Below are 24,969 nucleotides of genomic sequence, written 5' to 3'. Positions count from 1 at the left end.
ACCGGAAATTCCGCAGTTATAACACTGGTAGTTTCCCTTTCTGGGTTGTCCAGTGAAGGGCCCTCGTTGAGCCCATTGTGGCTGTTGTTGTTGCATGATATACTGCTGTGGGGGAGGGTATTGGGGTGGTTGGGCCCCCCTAGTGGCCGTGAGTGAGGCTGCCTGCTGTTGGATCATCTGAGAGACAGTCTGGGCCACTATTTGGGAGATGTCTGTTTTGGTTCCTGGCTCCTTCGTTTCTTCCGCCACCATCTGTTTCTTAGGTTTTTCTCCTTGTTGTGCTTCCTTCAATTGGAGTTTCAGGAGTTGTACCTGGAGGGACTGCACCTGGCTCTCAGCACCCCCTCTTTCCTTGTTGTGCTGGGTCACATGGTGGTGCACATGCGTGTTGAATTGGGTCAGAGGAAGTGCAATCAACCCTACCGTTCCTCTGAGTTTGGTTTTAACATCTCCAGGACACCCGTTGACCACCATTTCCTTCCACATGCTGAGTGTGGTATCAGTGTGATCGAATGGTTCTTCGTGGACCGATCTCCATGTGGTCTTAGCCCTGTCCAGGTATGCTGCAGGTTGCTCATCTGGGTTGATTGTAAAGGAGGATAAGGTGGCATGGTTTCTTTCTGTAGGGTATGCTCTCCGTAGAACTTCCCATAATCTGGTACGGAAGTGGTCTATGGGCAGTGTTGGGGCCCGCCATCCAAGGTCAGCTGCTGTCATGAGGGCCTCCATGGTTCCGTGGTCGGTGGCTCTTGCTAGAAGTGCTTTCATGTCTCCTAGGCAGAGTTGCAGGCCTGACGTAAGTGTCTGCAGTTGAAGTAGCCACGCTGAAGCTCCTCCATGTAGGCTAGGCATCTGTCCCATCAGTGTTGTTAAATCAGTCATTTTCCAGGGCTGGTACTCCACAGTGTGTGCATCACCTGGTGTCGGTCGCAGGGGGTACTGTCCTGCCATCTCCTGCTCTCGCTCTCTTCTATCAGCAATTCTGGAGGACCGACGGAGTGTTTCGGACCCCATTGATTCGGTAACTTTGGTTACTGTTCCTCTCATTATGCCTTCCACACGGTAGGCTCCCTCTCTGTTGTTATCTTGGTTAGCTATTAGCTCCCTGAGTTCCTTAGCTCGAGCTATTGATGATTTCAGCAGCTCCTGCATCTTAGTCACGTTTGGAGCTCCCATCGGAGCTGGGGTGAGCACCATGTCAATTTCTTCTTCGTTTTCGATATCCATGTTCTGATGACAGTCCTCCCTATCCGTCTGATAGAAGTGGTTTGAATCTAATCTTGTTTGTAGGTGTCCTCTGGTTTCAGAGGTGAGAGAGTTCACAGAGGAGCATTGCGGCCTCCGTTCCTGGGGGAGGTCTCCTGCTCCTGGAATCCCAGTTTCGAACTGTTCACATACCATATGGCCAGCCGTTATCCCCAGTGTCATTTCCCCTTTTAACTCCCCTTGGTCTATTCTCAGAACTGGAGCCTGTATTGTGGGAGGTGCCCTGGGCAGGAATGGGTTGTGTGACGGGCTCCGGTGATTTTGTCCCTTTGAGTATGGCGGGGGCTGAACTGCCTCCATTGTCAATTGTGGATATAGTGAAGGAGAAACGGCCACAGGGGGAGCCGTGGGCAAGTTCTCAGGCGGAGCTTTAACATCCCCCGACGCCACAATAGCCACGCACATCATGTCTGGTGTGTTTTTGGGTAGCACCCTCCTACTCTCCTGTATGGCCCTGTAGAGCTCCACCTCCGCTCTCTCTCTCTCTCGTACCTACTTTTTTGAACCTGTGTATCTTGTTTCTCTCCGCCTCACTCGCTTTTGCATGCTCTACTGCGTCCTCTAATTCTGTCTGCATATCTTGGAGTTTCCCCCCTGTAGGGGGTCCTCCGCTAACATAACCTGCTTGTGTCCATTTTATCCGTAATCCTTTCCACACTTTCTCCACTTTCCCATACTGTTCTTTACCTCCCGCTCTATCAATCATACTCTGATCTAAATATTCATTGAATTTTAGTTTGGGCGTGGTGGCTGCAGACATTTTATCTAGTTCGTCTGATAATGTGTATAATGCGTTATTTAGGTATATTCAATCCTTACTATGTGGTGTTTATTTCTATCGTTGTATGCTTAGCCCGTCCCTGGTCGAGACCAGGGATGTACTGCTGTACTGGCTATGGCTTATCTCTTCCACCCCCACCCTCGCATACAAAGGGGGTTATCAGTATGTGACGCCCGCCACGTGTGTGTTTCTCCGGTATTTTATTTGAATTTGTTCAGCGATTCGTTTAGGTATTTTCTAGAAATGATTTGGCGATTTCCTTTTGGAACAATATATCAGTGAATATATGCGGTTCTATAACAATTTTCAGAGTAATTCTAGCTCTGTAGGAAATATAGATAGAATTTCTAGACAACTAAGAGTTGTTCAGTGAATTATTTAAATACTTTCTGTAAACAATTCAGTAACTTCCTTTATGAACTTATATCAGTAAATTTGAGCGATTCTATAGCAATTGTCAGAATAATTCTATATCTTTAGGAAATATGGATAGAATAGAAAAACCCAAAAATCAGTGTGTAGCTTTTAGCGTCTGTCAAACAAAGTCTGTACTAAGCTCGGCGGCTTATTTAAATACTTTCTAGAAACAATTCAGTAAGTTCCTTTATGAACTTATATCAGTAAATTCCAGCGATTCTATAGCAATTGTCAGAATAATTTTAAACTTTAGGCAATATCAACAGGAATGAAAAAAAGCGAAAATCAGTATTCCAGCCCGGCTGCTGTCAATCAAAGTTGCACGGCCATTCGATACTAAGGTAGCTTTGTCTATCAGCACGTGTGCCTAATAGCCCAGTTACGTATCCCAACCTAGCGGTTTACTCCGCGACAAGCGTTTCTTTCAATTTAATTTCCCCGGTCTCAGAATCATGGAACGTCAACTTTGGTTCATATGTTTTGTTTGATGTGCAATAGCCACCTCATTCCCGATCTCTGTCTTGTGGAACGCCAAACTTACATATCCTGTATCTACTCGACTACACCTCTTACATAACCTATTAAATAATACACAGCTTTTTTAATAGGGCATTTTTCATGCAGATTCATTCAATCCAACCACACCTCCACAAGACCTATTCGATATTATATGTATCAACAGGAGATTTTACTTGCAGATTCGGTTCATCTATCATTCAACTATAACCACACCTCCACAAGACCTCATTCGATAGTACAGAACGTATCAAAATAGGACATTTTTACTTGCAGATTCGGTTCATCTATCATTCAACTATAACCACACCTCCACAAGACCTTATTCGATAGTACAGAACGTATCAAAATAGGACATTTTTACTTGCAGATTCGGTTCATCTATCATTCAACTATAACCACACCTCCACAAGACCTTATTCGATAGTACAGAACGTATCAAAATAGGACATTTTTACTTGCAGATTCGGTTCATCTATCATTCAACTATAACCACACCTCCACAAGACCTTATTCAATAGTACAGAACGTATCAAAATAGGACATTTTTACTTGCAGATTCGGTTCATCTATCATTCATTCATTCGTATGAAATTCTCATTGAATTTCCAACATCCATAATTGTGTCCTTTACGTGTTAAAACACAGCCACTATTTAACGTCACCTCTATACACAACCCAATACATATATAATTAGGACAGTTTTCTATGCAGATTTCAGAACAAATAGGGTCCCTGGAGGAATTTAACACATTGGTCAATCACAATTCACACATTCCTATTAAAATAGCTGAGTATAGGCCAATTAATAAGAATATTTTTCTTTTTTTCTTCTTTTTTTTTCTCTACAAAACAAGATATCTTTAATCAATGTCTTAGGTTCTTATGTAAAAAAAATTGGGCACCGATTCATACATTGGTTTAGGCTATAATACAATATGCAGATTTCGATATAACAGGCTCTGCTCACCTTATATAGAGCGCTCCGATCAGATTTCCTGAGGCAAGATGAATGGCTGGGGAAGTCACTCTTCCGTCTGATTTTTTAGCCGTGATCAGTCTCGTCCTCTCACACTAACTTATCATAGATCGAATTCAAGAATAACCATCCTACGCTACCAAGTTCTGTTAGTGTTTCAATACTGGAGAGTTGAGACCCAATCACGGACGCTGGACAGAGTGGATTTCAGTTGTAACAAAAGACAGTTTTAATGAGTCAAAGATATCTTGTCCCGCAGTTTTACGTGCACGGACCTAGTTCACATAACTCGGCAAGGAGTCAGGTGAAAAAGAGGCCTTATACAACGGTTACATTCATTTTTATACATAGAATAAAGTAGGTGGAGTCTTGTCGTTTCGGTCTTCTTGACTGGTCGGAGGGTTGGAGGCGGGCCTTGCTCTAGCCAGAGCAGAAGCCCCATTGGTGCACAGCAGAGCCTTATCCTGAGCATCCGACCAATAGAGGGGGTCAGTCTTGTGGCTTGGTGTATGTGTTCTTGCGACGGAATGTCTTTGTTTATATGAGCTATGTGTATGAATATTTATATAACAATTCTCTTCACTCACTGTGTGTACTTTTTTTTCCACGGTAAGCTCAGCACACGTTTGCAAAGTGACTCCATTTTCCACATTTTGTACACTGTTTGCCTTTAGCTGGGCAATTTCCCTGTTGGCCATGCACTTTGTATCCACAGCATCCACATGTTTTGGGGCGTTTTGAGTCTGTGTTGCTCTGTTTTTGGAGTTATGTCTCTCTACGTTCTGAGGCGCGCTCTCTGTGCTCCGGAGGTGTGCTTTGATGTCTGCGTGCACTGCTTGTTCACGTGATGCGCTCGTGCTGCCGCGCGAAACGGTTTTCATCTGAGCCAGTGCTAGCTCGTGAGATCTGGCTATGTCAGGCGTTAGCTCAGACCCAATATTCAAAAGTTTCTCTCTCATTGACGGTGAGTAATCTTACTCGCAGTTTGCATAATCACAGCCTTTCATAAGCAGACGCAGCTCAGTCACAAACTGTTCAGAAGATTCGCTAACTCCCTAAACTTTCTCATGGAATTTGTACCTAGCGAAAATCATATTGGTCTTCGGCACAACATATGCTTCAAAACGATCGTAGTATGTTTTCAGTACCTTTGATTCAGCCTCGGTAAGTGTCCATGTTGTAAATATCTCTCCCTTTTTCACCGATACAGAGGAGCAGGTAGCTGAACTTTTCCTCTTCTCTTTCCCTCAGAGGACCCGCGAACATTAGCTCCACATGCTGTTTGAACTTACTCCAAGCATCGGGTAAGTTTGTAGACTCCCAGTCCATTCGAGGTGAAGGAACTCCAGCAAAATCCATATTTTAGTCCTTTTACTCTGACACCATGTCTTGTTTTGCACACAAAATAATAAAATACAGGATATTTCTTAACGTAGCTCTTCATTAGCTAGCTATAAATGGTATGTTCACATGTCTCATACCATGATCAACTGACCATGACCTCACCACCTGGGTGGTCTTAAAACTTCTTCAGGATTGGTGGGTCCTCGGCTGGACCTAATGCGACTAGCATGAGGTTGTAAGTAACAAGAATATTTCCCAGGACATAGACATATCTGAAATTGGCAGAAAGCTTTGAATTCTTGTTAATCTAACTGCACTGTCCACTTTACAGTGAAAGAATACCATGCTATTGCTTGAGAGTGCACAGTTCAGAACATGGAAAGTTATTAATAAACAAATTAGGCACATTTGGGCAGTCTTGATACAACATTTTGAACAGAAATGCAATGGTTCAGTGGATCAGTCATACACTTTGCACATACATTGCTTCCATCTAGTGGCCAAAATCTGAATTACACCTGGGCTGGAATAATACATTATGTCCTTTCTCTTGCATTTCAACAATGATTGTACCAAAATAAATACCAAAGAACGGTTGTTTTTTTCTTTGTATTATCTTTTACCTGATCTATTGTGTTATATTACCCTACATTCCTTTCAAATTTCCACACATTTCAAATGGTACCAAAAATATGCATATCCTTGCTTCAGACAGTTTTCAAGGCGAAAATTTAAATAAAGGGGCGAATTCCTATTAACCAATCATACGGCAGTACGGTGGTAAAATGCATCCAATTACAATTCAGTATGTTTACACATTAATATTACACACACATGCTCACACACACACACTCGCTCAATGACATATACTGTACACATACTCACAAATACACACACACACCTCTCTCCCTCTCTCACCACTTTCCCTCTCTCTGTAATATGCTATTTACTGAATTTCTCTCTCTCGCTGTCTCTGTGTCATTGTAAGATTTGGCCCGCTGGGTTATTTCTGTAAATTGTTGAGCAGTAACTCAAGTCTAATTAGATTTGACAGCTGTGTCGGAAGCTATAAGCACAAGTTACCCCGCAGCATCTCACCGCGAGTGTGTATGTGTGTTTGTACGAGTGCGCATATATGTGAGTATCTACACTCTGTTGTATCTCTCAGTTCCCCTTCTCTTTCTCCCCCTCCCCCTTCTCTCTTTCGCTCACTCTCCCTCACTCTCTGTTTTGTAATGTGTGTGTTAATGTAATGATGCTCAACTCAGTGTGTGCTTGTGTGTGTGTGGACCTGGAGACGCTGGGCTCCTGCCTCCTCTCCTCCACTGCAGTGTTTTGGTCACATGATGAGCAGGGCTATCACAGGACACTGATGTTCTTCTCCCCCCTCTTTGCCTCCTTTCCTTTTTCTCGCCTCACCGTCTTCACCATGTACAACCCGCACTCTCACTTTTAACAATCTCATCTCGTCTTATATTAATTTAACCCTCTATCTTCCTACCCCTCTCTCGTTCTCACACATCACCCTCCTCTATGTCTCCTTCTTCGTTCCTGTCTTTCTCTACTTCCTTGTTCTTATTATCTCACCTTAAACCTAATTGATCTTGTTGTCATACCTTTCCCCACCCCCCCTTTTCCTACTACTTATTTATTTCTCTGCCTTCTCTCCTCTCCATTTATCCCCCTCTTCTTACACATTCTTCCTCCTCCCCTTCTCCTCTTTCTACCTCCTCTTCACTTTATCTCTCCTGCCTTCCACATATTTTCTCTCTTTCGCCTCTCCATCCATTTACCTCTCCCTTTATCTCTCTCCCACCCTTCTCCTTCCCCCATTCCTTACACCTCACCCAATCACCTTATCTTTCTTCTTTCCTACTAATTTCTCCCTCTGTCCCTCCCTACCCTTTCTTCCCTCTCCCACCTCCTCACCCTTCTCTGTCGACCCTCCTTACCTTTTCTTACATGGCTCCTTGTCTCCCCCCTCCCTCTGACCCATCGCCCCCCTATCTTTCTCCTCCTTCCCCTCTCTCCCCCCCTCTTCTTCCCCCTCCTCCTCTCCCCTCCAGATTCCAAGCAGAATGGCGATGCGGCCAATGCAGCCCTGGCTAATGAAGACTGCCCCACCATAGACATGGTGCTTGGGGAGGAGAGGAGTCCTGCTGCTGGGGGTCTGGGCACCGGCGGGAGCCGTGAGCGCTATCCCCATGACCGCGCCTGCTTCCTCCTCAGTACCGGAGAGTTCCGTGCTACAGACGGCAACGTGAGGAAAGGTATGCCCAGGACAGGGTCAGGGCCGGGGTCAGAGTCAGGGGCTGCGCTCCGCCATACCCAAGGGTTCAGTAGCTCGACACTCAGCAGCTCAACACTCACTGTGTGCTCATGACACTCCCATACACACACACACAAACACGTACAGAACTATACACTTCAGAGCTGGTTCAAGTACCTTAGGTCAAATACTTTCATTAAACTTATTAACAGTATTTGAGGTGCGTTTGATTCAGCTTTTTGTTTGCTTTTGGAACTATTCCATTGGTTCCATCGTACCAGGCAAATGTAATCAAGTGCATCTCTTGGAATTATTTGACTTCCAATTCACACATACATAAACACACACACACACACACACACACACACTACGGAAACACTAGGTATTGCCCTACCACCTCTCTCCTGACCCCTCCCCCTTCTCATATTTCTCATAACCAATGATTTTGACTGACAGTCACAGACCCCGCCCACAATATCCACAGGCTGTTTTGAGCTGTCTCACGCTCCAGACATTCCTATATGAACTGGGTTATGACACATTATGGCATAAGTGAAATATCAATGGATTGATATTTTGTTGGACCAGTTCCCACATGCTGTATTCAATTACATTGGCACCCCACGTCCACTACTGTATATGTAAATGTGATGTGGTGCTTTCTAATGCCGTTCTGGACACTGGAGTTGTAAAATATCATATAGGTATTATTGCCTGAGTTTGGTACATATCAGTACATATCAGTACATATCAATAGTGCTCCATTGTAGCTCAGTTGGTTGAGCATGGTGCTTGCAATGCCTGTATAGTGGGTTCAACCACCTATACGTAAAATGAATGCACACATTATGTCACTTTGGATAAAAACATCTGCTAAATGGCATTTATTATTATTATTAATTATATTGTTTTTCGACATACATGCACTTACAGGTACTCTATTTCAACCCACCGGTTTAGCTCTGCTTTTTCTTCAGCTTTAATGCACATTTTCACAGCCTGTTCTAAAATGAGATCTGTACGGAACGATCGCTGACTGAATAGCTATCACACTGCATCTGGCTGTCAATCTGTCTTCTACTGCCTGTAGTCATGCTATCTATCCTATCTATCTATCTACACTATATATACAAAAGTATGTGGACACCCGTTCAAATGAGTGGATTTGCCTATTTAATAAGTCACACACATTGCTGACAGGTGTATAAAATCGAGCACACAGCCATGCAATCGCCATAGACAAACATTGGCATTAGACTGTTCTTAATGAAGAGCTCAGTTACTTTCAATGTGGCACAGTCATAGGATGCCATCTTTCCAACAAGTCAGTTAGTCAAATTTCTTGCCATTTCCTGTTTCTGCATGACAATGCCCCTGTGCACAATGTGAGGTCCATACAGAAATGGTTTGTCGAGATCAGTGTGGAAGAACTTGACTGACCTGCACAGAGCCCTGACCTCAACCCCATCGAACACCTTTTGGATGAATTGGAACGCAGGCTGCGAGCCAGGCCTAGTTGCTCAGCATCAGTACTCGACCTCGCTGTGGCTGAATGGAAGCAAGTCCCCACAACAATGTTCCAACATCTGGTGGAAAGCCTTCCCAGAAGAGTGGAGGCTGTCATAGCAGAAAATGGGGGACCAACTCCATATTAATGCCCATAAATGTTGGTATTATATGTTCGAAGAGTAGGTGTCCACATACTTTTGGTCATGTAGTATTTATCTGTATCTATCATCTATCTATCTATCTGTATTGTGGCTCTCATTCTGGCTCTCATTTATTGGTCATGCTTTCTTCCTCTTTGTCTCTCTCTCTCCTCTCCACACCCTGTCTGCTTGCTATCGCTCCACCCATCCATTCATCCTCCTCTCCCCTCCTCTCCCCCTGCCCTCCATTTCTCCATGCTTTCTCACTGGACATCTTTTTTATTTACCTTGTACCACTCACCTGCTTCTTCTTTCACCTGACATCCCCATGGTTCTACCTCCAACAATTCAACCCCTTCCACCTGCCATTTTGAACCGCAACCTAAAACGAACCCCCCGCCCGGCCTGCCCCCGACGTCCCCGATCCCAAATACACTCCTCTACAAACCCCACTCCAACACTCCCCTCACAACAAACACCAGACGCTGCAGCGGCCAGCCCGGCATCCCCTCCAGGAGAGGAGTGGTTCAAGCCGGAGGGGCCTCTGCTACAGCAGGACCTCAATGCAAAGTCAGCCTCCTCCTGGATCAAACCATAGCGAATCAGAGGTAACACAAAAGACACATACAGAAGTTTGGTTGAAAGCACAATGAGCAAACACACAGTAACACAGTAACATGGCAAGCGTGTGCATGCCCACACATCCGCACACACATACCACAGCAAAGTACACACACACATGAAGTAACATGAAGTAACCCCCCCCCCCCCCCCCCCCCACACACACACACACACACACTCTTAAAAGGTTGTATGTTTAAGAATGCATGACAGTTAATTGCTTCTTCCTTTAAAGCTTTAAGGTTTGGTTCAGCATTTTCATGGTATATTATGGTGCTAAGTGTAGGGTGGGAGGGTAAATGTATGTGTGTTCGTGCTCGGGTCTGCGCGTGCGTATGTGTTTGTGTGCGTGTTCGTGCGCGGGTGCGTATGTGTGTGAGTGTGTGTGAGTGTGCATGTTTGTGTGTATGCATACAGTGCCCTCATGAATTATTGGCACCCTGGGTGAATACTGTATGAACTCAAGAAGGCAGTGAAAAAATGTAATTGTTGTTTATCAGCTTGATCTTCCACTCAAAATATCATATGAATCGAACCTTTAATTGAGTTCAAATTGATCAAAGAAAAACAAATGGTCATCAATAAGTAAATATTTTATGAATAAACATGCATGTCACAATTATTGGCTCCCCTGCATGTAGTACTTTGTGTACCCTCCCATTGCCAAGATAACAGCTCTGAGTGTCACGTTCGTTGAAATGAGCGGACCAAGGCGCAGCGTGCATAGAGTTCCACATGTTTATTAAAATGAAACTCGCCAACAAAAACAGCAAACGAGACGTAACGACTGGAGTGCTCACAGGCACTACACAAAAACAAGATCCCACAAACTAAAAGTGGAAAAAAGGCTGCCTAAGTATGATCCCCAATCAGAGACAACGATAGACAGCTGCCTCTGATTGGGAACCATACCCGGCCAACAAAGAAATAGAAAAACTAGAATGCCCACCCAAATCACACCCCGACCTAACCAAATAGAGAAATGAAAAGGCTTTCTAAGGTCAGGGCGTGGCACTGAGTAATCTCCTATAATGTTTGATGAGGTGGGAAAACACATAGGAAGGGATTTGAGACTATTCCTCCATACAGAAACTCTACAGATTCTTCAGGGTCCTTGGTCCTCGCTTGTGGGCTCTCCTCTTCAGCTCACCCCACAGGTTTTCAATGGGGTTTAGGTCAGGGGACTGGGATGGCCGTTGCAAAAGCTTGATTCTGTGGTCAGTGAACCATTTTAGTGTGGATTCAGAGGTATGCTTTGGATCGTTGTCCTGCCGGATGACCCCGTTTTAGCCTCCTGGTAGAGGCAGACAGGTTTTGGGCAAAAATATTCTGGTGCTTGATGGAGTCCATGATGCCATGTATCCTAACAAGGTTCCCAGGGTCTTTGGAAGTAAAACATCCCCACAACATCACGAATTTAGCAAACTCCAGGCACTTACGTTTGTAGTTTGGTGACAGCAGAGGCGGCAACCCTTCCAAATAACTTGTTGGCATAGAGGTGGCATCTAATTGTAATTTTGGAGAGTTGGTGTCCCCAAGATGTAGCCAACTTTGGCAATTCTCCAACTGTGATCCTTGGAGATTTGTTTGCCTCTTGAACCGTCCTTCTCACTCTGTGTGGGGTCAAAATAAACTTGCGTCCTCTTCCAAGCAGGATTATCACTGCATCAGTTGTTTTTCATTTCTTAATTATTGCCCTAATAGTGGAAATGTGTATTATCAGGGTTGTAGCTATCATTTTATAGCCATTGCCAGATTTGTGAATGTCAACAACTTTTTTTTATTTTTTAAAATCTAATTTCATTTGTGTGTTCTCTGGCCTTTCCCATGTTGATGGATGACTAAGGGAGTTTAGCTTGTGTGTCGCCATCCCAGTGAAATAGGAAGTCATGGAAGGACCACTTAAGAGTTCCCAAAGAGTCAGATGAACTTTAAAAAGTAAATCTTAATCGGAATATACAGTACATTAATTAGATTATGTTCCTAAGAATTTCTAGGGGTGCCAATAATTGTGACAAGCATGTTTTTGAATAAAATAATTATTTATTGATGAATTTTTATTATTATTTTTAAATGTATTTTTTTTAAACTCAATTACAGGTCAGATTCATATGATATTTTGAGTGTAAAATAAAGCTGATAAACAATTACATTTTTTCACAGCCTTTTTTCTTCCTATTTACCTAGGGTGACAATCATTCAGGAGAGCAGTGTACATCAACGTATGTTTGGAAATGTATGTGTGTCTCCCCACATTTAACACAGTTCAACCCCAACTATGGCTTAGCCTTTGGTCAATTTCATTCAGTTCAACTTCTGCACTTAACCTTACATTACACACACAGACAGACACACAACCTTTAACCTCCATTTCTGCCCTCCGGATGACCCCAAACCCCCTCTCAGTTCCTGCAGACCAGTGTAGTCATCTCTCTCTCTCCCCCACTCTCTATTCTCTCTCTATTCTCTCGCTCTTACTCAACCTTCTCTTCTCTCTCTCTCTCACCACCAAAACGCCACAACCGTTTTCCACTGAGGGGTGAGAGAATGTGCCCTGAGCGAATGGGGCCGATTAGACCTACATGACTCATTGGATCCAATAGAGGGAGAAAGAGAGGATGAGCGAGAGGAAGAAAGAGAGGAGCCGGGCTTAATTGTGCAATGGGAGGCTAAATGGCGTTATGTAACGTGATGTGAGCGATATGATGGCCACCCCCACCTCCCCCTCCTCATCTCTTCCCTCCCTCCATCCTTCCTTCCCAGATACCTCGCCTGCAATCTCAGCCCAGGCCTGCATTCAAATTCACCCTCTCCGAACTCCTCCACACACACACAACACACAGGATTTCTCACCACGTGTACTTGTAGCCTACCCCTCGACTCCCCGTCTTAGAGCCCTGTTACACACCATAAACTGAACCCTTCATGACCCATTTGACCAATTAAACCACTACGCAACGCTACCAACATAACACAAGATTCTGATCGGGAGTGTGTGGGTGTGAATGAGCTACGGTACATGTTTGGCTGTGGATGTCCCTCTGTCCATCAGTTAGCGCTGTGTGTGCGCTTGCGTGTATATATGTGGGTGTGTGTGTGTGTGTCGGCTGCGATGCTAGCCCTCTGTTCTCTGCAATGAGTGTGTGCGTTTGTGAGTATGTGTGTTAGGACCACCATGGAGAGGAGGGTGGGGTTGTGAGGGGGCCATATCTTCTGATGTGTCTGTTGTTGTTGTCTCCCTCCTCAGGTTGTGTCGTGTCATGCGTTTGTATGTCGGCTCTTGTTGCTCTGTGTTACACTTGTCTGTCTGTCACTGTCCTCTCCCCGGTCTCTGTCCGTCCGTCTGTCCGTGGTGTGTCCTGTGTTTTCCTTTGTGCTCCCTTTGTTTTTGTTGTCATTTTTGTTTTGTGTTGCCGTGTCCTCTTCTCACTCCTGTGGCTCTTTACTCTGGTGTCTCCTCTCGCCTTACTCAGAGACACCAGTACAACTGCCATGTTTAGCAGTGTACAACCAGTCACACAAACAATACACAAATCCAAGATACTGTATAATCCATACACAATTGGAGAATTCTGAGAGAAAAAACTGTGACTCATTTAAATCCAGATGATTAAACCAAATCAGTGTTAACATGTTTGTGTCTATATAAACTGGTAGCAGAGTAAAGGCCACTGGTGTGTTATGGTTAATTTCTTGAAGTGAAAGCTGGTTATCTCTCTCTTTCTGGAATTGCCCTCCACTCTGAGGTGACCAAAACATTGTTTCATCACAGTACCAGGGGGTGCCCCTATGTGCTAGTCCAGAGTCAGTCCTCTCCAAGACTGACTCTGGATCAGATCTTATGCCTGCTCCCTGCTCACCACAAATGTCCCTATACGAGTGGCATTGACTCAAGCTGACGTAGTCTATACAGCAGTAGACCTATGAATGTTAGTGGCTGGAGTGGGGGATGCATTTGGCTGTGCTGAAACACTGTTCACAAGTTTTTATTTTTATTATAATTTTTTTAACCTTTATTTAACTAGGCAAGTGTGTTAAGAACACATTCTTATTTTCAATGACGAACAGTGGGTTAACTGCCTGTTCAGGGGCAGAACGACAGATTTGTACCGTGTCAGCTCGGGGGTTTGAACTTGCAACCTTCCGGGTTACTAGTCCAACGCTCTAACCACTAGGCTATCCTGCCGCCCCGTCTAGTGCTTTTTAAGGTGTGCTTCAGTCTTTTAGTGGGAGAGCACTGAGGCCAGGCTAGATCAAAACATATAGGTCTAGTCTAGATACTGTACACACTTTGGGAATTAATGGCTTACCGGCACTGGGCAGGTGTATAGCGCACCCCTCCACACACACAGTGTTACACACAGACACAGACAGACTGGCAGACAGACAGACTGGCAGACAGACAGACTGGCAGACAGACAGACTGGCAGACAGACAGACTGGCAGACAGACAGACTAGCAGACAGACAGACTGGCAGACAGGCTGATTTACAAGCAGACAGACAGTCAGACCGACCCACCAACCAACAGACAGACTTACAACCAGACCGACTGACGGACCAACCATCAGACAGACGGACGGACGGACGGACAGACAGACAGACCGTACGGTCTGTGGTGACAGACAGACAGACAGCTACTTGCAGTGCTAGGTAAGTGAGGGTAGTAGCCGTACGGTCTGTGGTGACTAGCTGACTGGTGTTAGTGGTGGTTAGTGTGTTGAGCCACAGCCGCTGACGGCCCTGTAATAATAATAATAATAATAATAATAATAATAATAGAAGCTTCATCCACACTCTAAAAGCAAAAAAAGACATCCTCCAAAAGCGCCCCAAAATGGCTGCCGGCCTTCCGCTTTTAAAGTGGGATATAGTGCTTTAAACCTCCCCTTCTTCTTCCTCCTCCTCCTCCTTCTGGCGCTTCTCATTTGTTTCTGTGCCCAGAGTGGTTCTGCTGGTTAATGGCTTTATTTTATAACACGTGCAGCTTTGACCTCTGCTGACAAATGCTAAAGTGCAGAGGTCAGGAGAGGTTAAAGCTTGGAGGCTTGGGCTCCTTACGTATATACCCTGCATCCCAATATCTTTCCTGACTCCTGAAGTGTGCACTTGTTCACTCCCTCTCATGGATTTAAAAGAAAAAGATTGGTATGCCTCAAACATATGGTGGAAACTCTGTCCAATGCTTTTCAAATGCGCTGGGGGAAGCACAAGTGTACACTTCAGGAGAAAGGACATATTGGGAAGCAGCCTTTCTCTCCCTCTCTCTTTAATACTTTCCTCTGATAAATATTGTATAGTTGTAATAGTGTAATTGGTGTGATTGAGGGTGTGTGTGGATATTGTGTTGTGTTTTATGTACAATGATGTGTGTATAATTTGTTTATTGGTGGTTATTAGTTTCCTGTCTGTAATGTACTGTGGGGTTTTCTTGTGAGTTTTATTTTATTTTCCCCTCCTTTCCTCTTTTCCTCTCATACTCTCTCTCTCTCTCTCATTCTGTGTCTCCCTTTTCTCCTTATTTCCCACTGTTGCCAAGGAAACAGTGGAAGAGAGCATTCTGGGACGTTTGTGCAAAGCATTCTGGGTTAGATTATTAAAATGAATGATTGCATAATTCTTTCATTTTAATAATATGTAAATATGTTGTACTAGTAAGTAATCAAATCAGATAATACTACATGTAGTCATCAAACCATGCTCCCACAATGCACTGAATTCAAGTTGTATTATTATTATTATTTATTCTACAGTGTTTGTTTATCATTTTACTATTTTGCTTTTTATTCTCATGTACTATTAATTAGAATGTATTACAGTGCCTTGCGAAAGTATTCGGCCCCCTTGAACTTTGCGACCTTTTGCCACATTTCAGGCTTCAAACATAATTTTTTTTGTGAAGAATCAACAAGAAGTGGGACACAATCATGAAGTGGAACGACATTTATTGGATATTTCAAACTTTTTTAACAAATCAAAAACTGAAAAATTGGGCGTGCAAAATTATTCAGCCCCTTTACTTTCAGTGCAGCAAACTCTCTCCAGAAGTTCAGTGAGGATCTCTGAATGATCCAATGTTGACCTAAATGACTAATGATGATAAATACAATCCACCTGTGTGTAATCAAGTCTCCGTATAAATGCACCTGCACTGTGATAGTCTCAGAGGTCCGTTAAAAGCGCAGAGAGCATCATGAAGAACAAGGAACACACCAGGCAGGTCCGAGATACTGTTGTGAAGAAGTTTAAAGCCGGATTTGGATACAAAAAGATTTCCCAAGCTTTAAACATCCCAAGGAGCACTGTGCAAGCGATAATATTGAAATGGAAGGAGTATCAGACCACTGCAAATCTACCAAGACCTGGCCGTCCCTCTAAACTTTCAGCTCATACAAGGAGAAGACTGATCAGAGATGCAGCCAAGAGGCCCATGATCACTGGATGAACTGCAGAGATCTACAGCTGAGGTGGGAGACTCTGTCCATAGGACAACAATCAGTCGTATATTGCACAAATCTGGCCTTTATGGAAGAGTGGCAAGAAGAAAGCCATTTCTTAAAGATATCCATAAAAAGTGTTGTTTAAAGTTTGCCACAAGCCACCTGGGAGACACACCAAACATGTGGAAGAAGGTGCTCTGGTCAGATGAAACCAAAATTGAACTTTTTGGCAACAATGCAAAACGTTATGTTTGGCGTAAAAGCAACACAGCTGAACACACCATCCCCACTGTCAAACATGGTGGTGGCAGCATCATGGTTTGGGCCTGCTTTTCTTCAGCAGGGACAGGGAAGATGGTTAAAATTGATGGGAAGATGGATGGAGCCAAATACAGGACCATTCTGGAAGAAAACCTGATGGAGTCTGCAAAAGACCTGAGACTGGGACGGAGATTTGTCTTCCAACAAGACAATGATCCAAAACATAAAGCAAAATCTACAATGGAATGGTTCAAAAATAAACATATCCAGGTGTTAGAATGGCCAAGTCAAAGTCCAGACCTGAATCCAATCGAGAATCTGTGGAAAGAACTGAAAACTGCTGTTCACAAATGCTCTCCATCCAACCTCACTGAGCTCGAGCTGTTTTGCAAGGAGGAATGGGAAAAAATTTCAGTCTCTCGATGTGCAAAACTGATAGAGACGTACCCCAAGCGACTTACAGCTGTAATCGCAGCAAAAGGTGGCGCTACAAAGTATTAACTTAAGGGGGCTGAATAATTTTACACGCCCAATTTTTCAGTTTTTGATTTGTTAAAAAAGTTAGAAATATCCAATAAATGTCGTTCCACTTCATGATTGTGTCCCACTTGTTGTTGATTCTTCACAAAAAAAGACAGTTTTATATCTTTATGTTTGAAGCCTGAAATGTGGCAAAAGGTCGCAAAGTTCAAGGGGGCCGAATAATTTCGCAAGGCACTGTATTTGGCGAAAGACAAATCCTATCCCTATTAACCCTAAAGCAGACAGCAGTGCAGCATCAGCCCTCATGACTCTTATTGGAGCAGAGTGGCTTTGTCCTGTAAGAGCTGATCCGGGTCCAGGGTGCATCTCCTCCCTAAGGTTTCCTAGTGGAGCAGAGTGCCTTTGTCCTGTAAGAGCTGATCCAGGACCAAAGTGTTCCCCTGATAGCAGCTTGAGTGGCACTTACGGTCTGTCAGGCTCTGCTTTTAAAACACTGGAGTAGTCCAGGAGTGCTTCCAAAATGGCACCCTATTCCCTATGCAGTTAACTACCCTCAATGTGCACTGGTTAAACGTAGTGCACAATATAGGGAATAGGGTGCCATATTTTACTGGAGTGGGTTTGTTTAGAATTAGTGGTCTGTTCAATTAATCTCATGTGCGCTGTTCCAGTTGATCTCTTCTACCATTGATTTCCCCCCGTAGACACAAAGCACCACCGCCATTAGGCTGCTGCTCTCTCTGTGCTGCACTCGGAATCATTGATGGACAGAAGGAGATGCCGTTCCACAATGGTGTTCTGTCTCTCTCTCTTCCCCTCTCCCTATTTCTCTCTGCTTCTCACTCTCCCTCTCACTCTTTGTCTCTTTGCCACTTTGTACCCCCCTCTCCCCCTCCCCTTCTCCCCTGGAGGTCTATATAGCTGGGTATGTGCTGCAGTGAGGTTAAAACTGCAGGTCAAAGATAATATTGCACTTATATTGCTAATATTGACCATTGAACAACAGCTAATCTAAAAAAAAATGATGCTGTACATGACAATACGCGCTCAACCCCCTCGATCTAAACCAGAATCTAAACCAGAATCAGCAGGTGAAAATACTGTAGGCAAAATCAGGCAGGTACGATTATGGATAATGTCAACAAATAGACTTGGATATACTTCATTTTATTTAACTAGGCAAGTCAGTTAAGAACAAATTCTTATTTCCAATGACGGCCTACCAAAAGGCAAAAAGCCTCCTGCGGGGACGGGGGCTGGGTATAAAAATACAAAAATAAGTAATAAATATAGGACAGAACGCACATCACGTCAAGAGAGACAACACAACACTACATAAAAAGAGACCTAAGACCACAACATAGCAAGGCAGCAACACATGACAACACAGCATGGTACGTAGCAACACTACATGACAACAACATGGTAGCAACACAACATGGTAGCAGTACAACGACGGGTATATAGAGATGACCAGTTTACAGAGGAGAATAGAGTGCAGTGATGTGTCCTATAAGGAGCATTGGTGGCAAATCTGATGGCCGAATGGTAAAGAACATCTAGCCGCTCGAGAACATCCTTACCTGCCGATCTATAAATTACGTCTCCGTAATCTAGCATGGGTAGGATGGTCATCTGAATCAGGGTTAGTTTGGCAGCTGGGGTGAAATAGGAGCGATTACGATAGAGGAAACAAAGTCTAGATTTAACTTTAGCCTGCAGCTTTGATATGTGCTGAGAGAAGGACTGTGTACCGTCTAGCCATACTCCCAAGTACTTGTATGAGGTGACTACCTCAAGCTCTAAATCCTCAGAGGTAGTAATCACACCTGTGGGGAGTGGTGCATTCTTCTTACCAAACCACATTACCTTTGTTTTGGACATTACCTTTGTTTTGTTCAGAACAAGGTTAAGGGTAGAGAAAGCTTGTTGGACACTAAGAAAGCTTTGTTGTAGAGTTTTTAACACAAAATCCAGGGAGGGGCCAGCTGAGTATAAGACAGTATCATCTGCATATAAATGGATGAGAGAGCTTTCTACTGCCGGAGCTATGTTGTTGATGTAAATTTGAGTAGAGTGTGAGGCCTAGGATCAAGCCTTGGTGTACTCCCTTGATGACAGGCAGTGGCTGAGACAGTAGATTTTCTGACTTTATACACTGCACAGAGGTAGTTAGCAAACCAGGCCAAAGACTCCTCAGAGACACCAATACTCCTTTGCCGGCCCACATGAATGGAATGGTCTACCGCATCAAAAGCTTTGACCAAGTCAATAAAAATAGCAGCACAACATTGTTTAGAATCAAGGGCAATGGTGACATCATTGAGAACCTTTAAGGTTGCAGTGACCGATCCATAACCTGAGCGGAAACCAGATTGCATACCAGAGAGAATACTATAGACAGCAAGAAAACCAGTCAGTTGATTATTGACAAGTTTTTCCAACACTTTTGATAAACAGGGCAAAATAGAAATAGGCCTATAACATTTAGGATCAGCTTGATCTCCCCTTTAAATAAGCAATGGGAACCTCCCCAGAAAGGAGAGAGAGGTTAAAAAGGTTGGAGATAGACTTGGCGATTAGTCAAATAGGAATCCTGACTTAATGAAGTGGTGATTAAAGAGCTCAGCCATGTGCTTCTTGTCAGTAACAACCACATCATCAACTTTAAGGGACATGGGCAGCTGTGAAGAGGAGGGTTTATTCTCTAGGTCTTTAACCGTTTTCCAGAATTTATTGGGGTTAGACCCACAGAGAGAGAACTGCTCCTGAAAGTAACTAACATTGGCCTTCCGGATAGCCTGAGTGCACTTATTTCTCATTTGCCTGAACGAGAGCCAGTCAGCTTGAGTAAGCGTGGGCTGAGCCTTTAGCCAAATGCAATTCTTGAGGTGGAGTAACTCTGCGAGATCACTGTCGAACCAGGGGCTGATCCTTTTTTGAATTCTCATTTTCTTTATGGGGGGTGTTTGTTAACAATACTACTGAAAATATATAAAAAAGAAGGTCCAAATGTCTTCGATCCCTCTGGGGGGATCAAGCTGATTCTATACCCTTTTATACCATTTTACAGAGGCCAGTTCGTGAAGGAAGGCTTGCTCGTTAAAGATTTTTAGCAAGCGTCTATGACAAATCAGAGCAGGTCGTTTCACTGAGCAGCTATTGCGAACACAGGCTGTAAAACAGTGATCACTAAGGTCATTACAGAAAACACCAGACTGATGCCTGTCAGGATTATTTGTGAGGATAACATCAAGACGAGTAGCCTTTTCTGGGTGTTTGGAGTCATACTTTGTGGGATTGGTAATAATCTGAGAAAGATTTAGGGAGTACCATTGCTTTAGGACTTGGTCAGGTGGTTTAAGCATGTCCCAGTTTAGGTCACCTAGCAGTACAAATTCAGACTAAGTGTAAGGGGCCAGGAGAGAGTTTAGGGTACAGGCCGGTGCTGATGGAGGACGGTAGCACCCAGCAACAGTCAACAAAGAGCTATTTGAAAGTTTAATACTTAAAACAAGCAAATCAAATTGTTTGGGGACAGACTTGGTGGAGACAATCGAGCACTGAAGGTGTTCCTTGGTAAAGATTGCCCCTCCCCCAGCTTTGGAAGATCTGTCTTGCTGAAAAAGGTTATAACCAGAAAGGTTAACATCAGTATTCAAAACACTCTTCCTTAGCATACAACGACATGGGGCTAGCCATTGTGAGTTACCTGTACCAGACAGGGGGAGACGGTAAACAGATCGCATGTGACAGTGACATAGAGTCTGCATTATGTCAACAAATAGACTGGGATATACTGCATGTGACAGTGAGTCCTGGGGTGTGTGTGTGTGTGTGTGTGTGTGTGTGTTATTTATTGTCATATCTCGGTCATTGACACCAACATGGAATAATTTCTACTGTATATACTCTGGTCATCCTGTGTATATACAGAACATATATGTGTAACATACATCTAAGGGCTATGTTCAGTGTAGCAGTGTCAGTACGTCGAATATTCCCATAATAGTGAACTAACCCTTTTCACATCAGGGAATATTTCTCTGTCTGTCTTGTCTGTCCTCTGTCTGTCCTGTCCTGTCCTGTTTTACTCTTTTTCCCTCTCTCTCTCTTCCCCCCTCCCCCCCCCCTCTCTCTCTTTCTCCCTCAATCTCTCTTTTCTGCCATCCCTCCCTCTTTCTCGCTCTCTCTTTTTCTCTCTTTTCTGCCCCCATTCTCTCTCTCTCTCATCTCTCTTTTTCTCTCCGTCATTGGCCACTATCAAGGTACATGCAACATGCATGAGGAAAAGAACAGTAGGATTAGATTCTTCAGGAGGAGATATAGTAGGTTCATTCATTCATCTATAGCGCCCCTCTCCCTCTCCCCATCGTAAGTAATGTGTGTTCAGCATGTGTGTTCATATATGTGTCCATGTGACATAGCAGAGAGCTGGCCATCTAGGCCCCAGTGTGGTTTCTTATGAATCAACTCAATGTTCTTTGGGGATATGGTGTTTGTGTGTTAAAACGTGGTTCAGTTTTTCATGCTATGTCTGATACATACAGATGTTCTACTGTATGTATGGTTACTGTGTCAACTGTGTTGTTTTCTGTCATACATCCATAAATGTGAAAAATGTGTTTCAAATATTGCCCCAGGTGATTACAAATCTACATGTTGTTTCGTAATGTGACATAACAATAATCAGCCAATGCAAATATATCATCATTTATATATAATACTAAAAAAGTGGGAAAGTAATAAGAAACATTTATGCAAATTAAATCTATACATTTAAATTTACTATACTTCGGCAGTTTAAAACCATGTATAGTACAGTTGAAATCAGAAGTTTACTTACCAAATACATTTAAACTCAGTTTTTCACAATTCCTGACATTTAATCCTAGTAAAAATTCCCTGTCTTAGGTCAGTTATGATCACCACTTTATTTTAAGAATGTGAAATGTCAGAATAATAGTAGAGATAATAATTTATTTCAGATTTGATTTCTTTCATCACATTCCCAGTGGGTCAGAAGCGTGCTCGCACAGGCTTTTTTCAGTTCTGCCCAAAAATGTTCTATAGGATTGAGGTCAGGGCTTTGTGATGGCCACTCCCAATACCTTGACTTTGTTGTTGTTAAGCCATTTTGCCACAACTTTGGAAGTATGCTTGGGGTCATTGTTCATTTGGAAGACCCATTTGCGACCAAGCTTTAACTTCCTGACTGATGTCTTGAGATGTTGCTTCAATATATCCACATAATTTTCCTACCTCATGATGCCATCTATTTTGTGAAGTGCACCAGTCCCTCCTGCAGCAAAACACCCCCACAACATGATGCTACCACCTCCGTGCTTCACGGTTGGGATGGTGTTCTTCGGCTTGCAAGCCTCCCCCTTTTTCCTCCAAACATAAAAATGGTCATTATGGCCAAACAGTTCTATTTCTGTTTCATCAGACCAGAGGACATTTCTCCAAAAAGTACATTCTTTGTCCCCATGTGCAGTTGCAAACCGCACTCTGGCTTTTTTTTATGGCAATTTTGGAGCAGTGGGTTCTTCCTTGTTGAGCGGCCTTTCAGGTTATGTCGATATAGGACTCGTTTTACTGTGGATATAGATATTTTGTACCTGTTTCCTTCAGCATCTTCACAAGGTCCTTTGCTGTTGTTCTGGGATTGATTTGAACTTTTCGCACCAAAATACGTTCATCTCTAGGAGACAGAACACGTCTCCTTCCTGAGTGGTATGATGGCTGCGTGGTCCCATTGTGTTTATACTTGCGTACTATTGTTTGTACAAATGAACGTGGTACCTTCAGGTGTTTGGAAATTGCTCTCAAGGATGAACCGGACTTGTGAATGTCTACAATTTCTTTCTGAGGTCTTGGCTGATTTCCTTTGATTTTCCAATGATGTCAAGCAAAGAGGCACTGAGTTGGAAGGTAGTCCTTGAAATGCATCCATAGGTACACCTCCAATTGACTCAAATTATGTCAATTAGCCTATCAGAAGCTTCTAAAGCCCTGACATCATTTTCTGGAATTTTCAAGCTGTTTAAAGGCACAGTCAATTTAGTGTATTTAACTTCTGACCCACTGGAATTGTGATACAGTGAACTTTAAGTGAAGTAATCTGTCTGTAAATAATTGTTGGAAAAATTACTTGTGTCATGCACAGAGTAGATGTCCTAACCGACTTGCCAAAACTATAGTTTGTTAACAAGAAATGTGTTGAGTGGTTTAAAACTTAGATTGAATGACTCCAACCTAAGTGTTTGTAATCTTCCGACTTCTGCTGTATATTCATGTATTTAAGCTGCTTTTATTTAATGCCACAGTGAATATACAGTGATAGATACTACAGTGATATCACAGTAATACTACAGTGATATATTACCACAGTGATACTACACTAATACCACAGTGATACTATACTACAGTGGTATTGTACCACAGTGATACTACAGTGATACTACTATAGTGATAGTACAGTTGTATTACAGTGATACTACACTAATACTACATTAATACTACAGTTGTACTACAGTAATTCTACAGCACACATATTATTGAACTCTATTGCTACAAAGGTATTTACTGCACAATACTGGTGTATATAGCCTATACAGTACCTGACATCAACTACCTGAGCATGCATATTTATTTACATCCACTACCAACGATCCAAACACTAGATATAATACAAAAAGGCTGCCATAACAAAGTATATAACAACTCTGATATTGTAAACCTTATCTACATGTAGATTTGCGCTGGGGGAAATATTTGTCCCCTTGTTTTCCTCTCTCACTCCCCCCCCTCCCCCTCTCAGACTAACTTCCATGTTCCGTTCCATCCCATCCCCAGGACATCCCCAGTCATTGCACCTGCGTAGCATAACTAAAGTTTGACCTGAGGTACGTACAACCGACTAGCTTCCTGCCCTCCTCCTCTGTAACACTATCTTCACACTATCAAGCTGACCCAAACCATGCTGTGCTGGCTCAGATTACCTCTTTTCACATTGTCCATTCCAGCAGAGTTCCAGCAACTGTAGTGGATGCGTAACCACTAACCAGGCCAGCGCAGTACAGCTTGGTTGGACTCGGCTCTGTTTGGCTCGGTAGTGTGAAAACGGTATAGGAGGAACAAGCTGGTATGTCACGGCTTTGGCAGGAACAGTGCTGCATTCTGCTGCATTAAACAACCAGGCTTTGCTGTAAAGCCATGTAGAGTGGCGTGAATGTGTTCAACCTGATATATGTAAGGATGTAATGCAAGAATGGAGTAGAATTACATACATTAGCTTTTACAAATCTAAAAGTGAATTCAAGTTGATTTTTTTAATACTCTGAGATTTAATAGCATTGATCATCTTTGATAGTGATGCACAATGCATGTTTTACAGCAAGAAATCTTTGGCAATGCATATAGATCACATACTAGCGGGCCAGTTTTAAATCATCTTGTTTTATGGCGTGCGCCATTTTGTGTGCGTGCGTGCGTTCGAGTGTGTGTGTGAGAATACAGTATGCATTTGTGTCAAAAATGAAGCTATGAAACAGAGTTAAGTTCTCCTGAGTGCTAATCAAACAATGAGTTCCTGATAAAGTCAATAAAAAAAGTGAGTAGAGTATTCAAAAAGAGATCATACTTGTACCGTTTATTGGCTCATTTATTATAATTATTATATTATTATTTTGCTCTCTTTGTTGATATTTATGGTCTGACATTTTTTGTGATAATTTAATGAACTATTTTTTGCTTGTACTTCTATCTCTCTGTCTCTTTCTCTCTGTCACCTAGTTGTAAGGTGCATGTTGCATGGTGTGTTGGATGCTGTGAAGGAGGTGATCTGGGTAACGTTAGATAAACAGTATGGCCAATAGCCATTAGCCAATCAAACTGTCACTACCAACCACATATTCTCTTATCTACCCATTGTATTTACAC

At 43.1% G+C, this 24,969-nt stretch overlaps 1 protein-coding gene across 4 annotated transcripts in view; it reads left to right on the top strand.

Moving 5' to 3' along the window:
- The window catches only part of LOC110521873 (potassium voltage-gated channel subfamily C member 1-like), a 148,966-nt gene that overhangs the window by 97,713 nt on the left and 26,284 nt on the right, over nucleotides 1–24,969 (top strand). For 3 of the 4 annotated variants that reach the window (XM_036968949.1, XM_036968948.1, XM_036968947.1), the window contains exon 3: nucleotides 7,370–7,573. In XM_036968949.1, coding sequence (XP_036824844.1) covers nucleotides 7,370–7,573 — 204 coding nt within the window. Of the gene's footprint in view, nucleotides 1–7,369; nucleotides 7,574–9,703; nucleotides 9,902–24,969 lie in introns of those variants that run through there. The other variant, XM_036968950.1, reaches the window with a different exon arrangement.

The sequence above is a fragment of the Oncorhynchus mykiss genome, chromosome 30 (genome assembly GCF_013265735.2).
Source record: "Oncorhynchus mykiss isolate Arlee chromosome 30, USDA_OmykA_1.1, whole genome shotgun sequence".
Classification (NCBI taxonomy): domain Eukaryota; kingdom Metazoa; phylum Chordata; class Actinopteri; order Salmoniformes; family Salmonidae; genus Oncorhynchus; species Oncorhynchus mykiss.
Note: the sequence above shows the minus strand (reverse complement) of the source record. Positions and strands in the feature narration are given on the sequence as shown.